Source organism: Alnus glutinosa, chromosome 9, assembly GCF_958979055.1.
Source record: "Alnus glutinosa chromosome 9, dhAlnGlut1.1, whole genome shotgun sequence".
NCBI lineage: Eukaryota > Viridiplantae > Streptophyta > Magnoliopsida > Fagales > Betulaceae > Alnus > Alnus glutinosa.
The window spans coordinates 18179051-18184399 of record NC_084894.1 but is presented as its reverse complement, the minus strand read 5'-3'; the positions used below and the strand labels follow the sequence as shown (position 1 = coordinate 18184399).

At 34.4% G+C, this 5349-nt stretch overlaps 1 protein-coding gene across 1 annotated transcript; it reads right to left on the bottom strand.

Annotated features, from left to right (window-relative positions):
* Nucleotides 1–2987: 2987 nt before the first annotated feature.
* On the bottom strand, nt 2988–5144 carry LOC133877782 (alpha carbonic anhydrase 7-like). The gene is made up of 6 exons (XM_062316192.1): nt 5054–5144; nt 4734–4951; nt 4356–4565; nt 4080–4247; nt 3462–3515; nt 2988–3326 (listed from the first exon to the last, which is right to left on the bottom strand). Exons 1-6 carry the CDS (start codon nt 5142–5144, stop codon nt 3240–3242), a joined length of 828 nt encoding a protein of 275 aa, XP_062172176.1. The 3' UTR covers nt 2988–3239.
* Between the last annotated feature and the right edge of the window lie 205 nt (nt 5145–5349).

Below are 5349 nucleotides of genomic sequence, written 5' to 3'. Positions count from 1 at the left end.
CTCAGGCCCATTATTACTAAGGGTAAACTAAGCCCAGCCCACTAAGCTACTAAGGCCAAAGCCCACTTATCTAATATACTGATACCAATTGTAACAGGTTTATTCACTTGTTACTGATTTCTAGGGTTTCGTTTACATAATTATAAATGAAATTGGAATAGAAGTGGAAAGAGTTGATGAATTGATGTGAGAAATGGAAGAACAATGTAATTCTGCAAAATTGATAAACGAAAATTACAAAATGAAATGGACTCTTCGAGATGTTCGGTCTCCGAGCATTCGAGGTGCTTAGTCTCCAGTTTACCATAGTAAACAAATCACTAATCTCATATCCTCTACAATTAGGCTAATGGCATTTATATACACATAATTCAAACCCATTATTACTAAGGGTAAACTAAGCCCAGCCCACTAAGCTACTCTACTAAGGCCAAAGCCTACTTATCTAATATACTCGTTACAGAAGCTTTGCAACTTTGAAGAGTTTTTCTTTTCTTGGTTAAGAGTTTTTTTTTCTTCTATTGTAGTTATAGATGATTAAGAGCAGAGCTGCAGAAAGCCAGAAACCGGACCATGCTTAGATATGTTTAATATGTTTATGAACATTTTTAATATGTTTCTAGACTTTTGGGTTTGAACTTTTTTTAATATGTAATATGTCTATGAACTTTTGGGTTTTAATATGTAATTATGTATGGAAGTGAAGTTTTTGAGTTCAAATCTGCAGTTGATGGGCATAATGTATGTGTCTCAAGATGGTACAAATGAGAAAATTTCTCTCTTTGTTATAGTAATTGAAATTTCTTGATTGAATTAGGTCCAATACCTTAAAAAATAGGCTAAGTTTAAATAAAGCCCAAAAAAGTTTAAATGAAATCCAAAAAAATAAGCCTAATACTAAAAATAAGCCCAAAAAGTAATTTCTCTATTTTTTTATTTTTTATTTTTTTAAAAAAAAATACTACCCGGTCCGGATAACCGGTTTTCACTCGGGTACTCAAATAAAAATCAATTAATCGGGGTCCCAAGTTAACTAGGGTACCCGGTTCCGGAGCCGATTATTGAAATTCAATAACCGGGGACCCTGGAACCAGTTTTCGGTTATTACCCAATAACCGAGAACCAGCTCCGAGTTGACACCACTACTTAGAGTTGGAGTGCAACAATGTACCACTTATTAAGCAGAGGAATGATCTAAGACATGAGAATCAACCTAACGCTGAGGAAAGAGTGCTTCAAGAAGTTGTATGGGAAGTGAGAAACAAACTTAGGGGGAAGGGAAAATTTTAAAAAAAATAATGTGAATGTAGAGATTGTAGTAATTTGGGTATACATAGTTCAGAATATATATTATATTGATGGGAAGATAGGATCGATGTTTTGGTGTAAGATTCTTTGTTATAGCATCTATATATTCTTCTAGCTTGGTAGCTGAAAAGTATTGTAATTCTATGTGGCTTTGTCAATACAAATTCATTCATCAAAATAAATAAATAAAAAGAATTTCTTAGAGTATTAATATTAGACTTATGGACTCGAGTGGGATTTTGTCCCCACCAGAGGACATTCATGTATTGCTTAATATTTTATTATTAGATGGTCTGAATTCATTGTGTTATTTTGATTAGCAGGTTTTTTGTGGAACATCATAATTGTTAATGCATAATTTATTTTCATAAATTTCATGTCATACATTGATTATGTAATTCTCATAAGTTACATATTGATTATGTAATTATTGTATTCATAGCCTCATTCAACTATAAATATGTCATTTTATTGTACAGTTTCTATTAAGTGAATAAGAGCAACAATGCAATCCTTATGGCTTTATTATGTGGATGTAGGACATAGATCAAACTAAGTAAATTCTCGTCTTCATTTTATAATTCTGCTTTAATTTTCTTCATATTATCTTTTCTTTTGTGGTATCAACCACGTAAATTCTTGTGTCCGTTTATTCCTTCCGCATTTTCCTTCATTTTTTTATACAAATATATTTTCTTTGAATAATAGCCGTCATTATCAATTCTCATTTTTAGGTTTGGGGGCGTGACATCGCGCTTTGCATGTAGTCGCGCGCTATTCACTTGTACTGTTGCCTAGCAATGTAAAATTGGCTTATCTTTTACTGGGTTCAAGTTCATATTTTAAATAGATAGAATTTCATATTTTGTTGTCCCTGGAGAAGCTGTAACAAGTTTATTCACTTGTTACTGATTTCTAGGGTTTCGATTACAGAATTGCAAATGAAATTGGAAAAGAAATGGAAAGAATTGATGAATTGATGTGAGAAAAAAAAAAGAACAATGTAATTCTGTAAAATTGATAAACGAAAATTACAAAATGAAATGGACTCTTCGAGATGTTCGGTTTCTAAAGCATTTGAGGTGCTCAGTCTCCAGTTTACCACAATAAACAAATCACTAATCTCATATCCTCTACAATTAGGCTAATGGCCTTTATATACACATAACTCAAACCCATTATTACTAAGGGTAAACTAAGCCTAGCCCATTAAGCTACTAAGGCCAAAGCCCACTTATCTAATATACTAGTTATAGAAACTTTGCAACTTCAAAGAGTTTTTCTTTTTTGGGTTAGAGGCGATTGTTTTCTGACTGAAGCGAAGTAAATTGAGGCAAACAATTCATTAAAAGGTAATTACCATATGATTTATGATTAGTAGCTTGTTATCTCTCAATTCATCTGCTCTTAATGTAAACATGTTTTTTGCGAGGATTACGTTGTATCAACTTTGTTCAAACTTTTCCCTTGTTCATGGAAATTAGATCCTTGAAACTCCTCTAATCTTATCCAATGAGGGGTTAGGGGTTGATGGCAAGTTCCTTTGGCAACTACCTTTCAACTTTCCCATGCTCTTCACTTATTTATTAGTCTTGTCTTTTTCTTTTTTTATTACCGGAGTATTCGGAGCTTCCGCCCGATTAGATTTCTGGAATACTGTGCAAAGCGCTTCTTAACAATAAAAAAGAAATGAGTATATATGAATGCCTGAATACACGAGGACCCAGTATCCTACGTACATCAAAGCATCATCATGTCCCAACATGTTCACCATAAAGGGGAGAACCATAGAGTATGACTGAAAAGTACAAGGTAATCAAGGGCCTAATTAAGGAATAAGTAAATGTGTTGATGAAGATATATAATTGGTTCAACCCCCAACATATATATTTCTGCCACTTCTAAAAGAATGTAAAATCATAAGATTTTAATCAATCCTCTTTGTTTTCACTTGGTCTATAAAGAAGCATTGGGCGCCTGTTTATTGGTTGTAATGGTCTTGCATTAGTTTCTGCATCCTGAAAAAATAACAAAAATAAATAAATAAATAATTAATTAATTAAAAAAGATTTGATTTCTGCCCTTGAAAAATTTGAAACCCTTGCATGTATCTTATATAAAATGTTTAAAGATAGGAATAGCTAGCTACTCACATCATGAACGGCTACACGAAGCAACCTGACTTGTTCTTGGGTAACAGTCCTCACCTGATGAGTTAATTAAATGATCAGATCGATGCATGCAGGGGATGCACATGACTTATAAAATTCACAAGTTTAAAAAAATTTGGTAATGTGGGACTCTTTAATATGCCCCCTCACGTGTATTATTATGGCTAAACGTATACGTGGACAACTACAGGAGAAAATCTTTCAACAACTCAAGGAACCTGCTTTAATACCATATTAAAAACTAACAGGCCCAACTCACCCTAAAAAAAAACGCCTTTAGAGAGAAGGGATACTGTAACGACCCAAGGAAAAATGATAGCTACATCTACACTATCACCCCAAAAGGACTAATCAATTTGGAGCTTTCTTAGAATTCCTTATAAATTTCAGTTTCATCTAATAACTAGACAATGTAGAACGTAGCACTCATTAATATCTTTATAAATCACTCACTGTATGTAAGTTATTCATATTTTTTCAATATGGGACAAAAATGTTATAGACACCCATGACTTATAAACTTCATAAATCAAAAAAATCCTGACAATGTGGGACTTGGATAGTACCATTGAAGTGTACGAAGTTGAAAGGAAAGCAAACCTTTTTGACCACAGTCCACACAACATTTTCAGTACAGGGGGGAACTGTAAGGGAGCCAAGATATCTGTAATACTTTCTACTGCCTATCTTTATATTCTTTGGGTTGACAATACCCGCGGCAGTCACTGCTTCATTAGTATCAGTAATGGCTGCTAAATGATCCATCAGCTATTCAGAAACACACAACCCATCAGAGATTCAGAGAGAGAGAGAGAATTGAAAGAGAGAGAGAGAATGGAAAGTGATCATGGACGTTTTTTTTGTAGTGTTACTTACTGATGATAAGAAAGAATCAGGGCGTCCTATCTTGTACAAGATTCCAACAACAGAAATTTTTCCATCTGAGCTCTCATGAAGCATGTGCGCCTCCAGAGCAAACCTCTGGCCATTGATGGTGTGTTCAGAAGGCGAGTGCCAGTGGCACTGTTTGAGTACATATTTAGTTCCGTTTATTTCAATATATCCAGCACCGCCATCCCATTTCAGCTGCACAAATAATTCGAAAAAAAAAAAATGTTAGTTTTTAAGGATACGATTGTTAAAGTGATGAAAGTTGATGCCGGGGTGGCAATATAATTAAGTGAAGTTTTGTGTAAAAAAAAAACTTGGGTTTACTTGTATTGATCATCCTGATCAATCTCTCCTTTTGCTTACCATCATGTCATGGCCCCTGTTGGTAAGAGTGGCATTGGAGGGACTGTAACTCCTCTGAAGTCTCCCTAAATGGGAAACAACTTCAACTCTCTCATCCAGCAAATCAATTGGAGACTGCATTGATCCATTTTTACACAGGCTCCATTCCCGGTGAAGCTCTCCCCATCGAGCTGGTCCCTTCTTGCTTCTTTCACCATAATCGAATTCTCTCTCATCATCTGCAATACCATTAACAAACAACGTCATTTCATTGATCGATCAAAACTAGCTAAATATGTATATATGTGTATATATATATATATATATATATATAGGCTTACCAACTTCTTGAGATGATGCTATGTATGAATTCAAAGCAAGAAGAAGAAAGAAAGTGCAGAACAAGACATGGGTGATTGCGAGCTTCTCCATTTTGTGTTTGTGGGGGAGAGGGTCCAGCACTTGGCCTTCCTTATATAGCATCCATCGTCTCTGATTCTGTGTAATATGAATACAGAAAACGTGGTTTGACTTAAATTATGTGTTAATTTTTTCACTTAATTTGACGTAGAGTCCATTTGATTTCAGCTAACAAGTTTGAACATCAGAAGTTGTGTCCGAGAATTAATCTTGTTTT

What these genes read in the sequence shown, in the direction of transcription:
- LOC133877782 (XM_062316192.1), bottom strand. Translation starts at nt 5,144, where the DNA reads ATGGAGAAGCTCGCAATCACCCATGTCTTGTTCTGCACTTTCTTTCTT. An exon ending in CTGATTCTTTCTTATCATCA is followed by an intron (nt 4,248 to 4,355) that starts GTAAGTAACACT and finishes GTTTCTGAATAG; the next exon opens with CTGATGGATCATTTAGCAGC. An exon ending in TTCGTGTAGCCGTTCATGAT is followed by an intron (nt 3,327 to 3,461) that starts GTGAGTAGCTAG and finishes TTATTTTTTCAG; the next exon opens with GATGCAGAAACTAATGCAAG.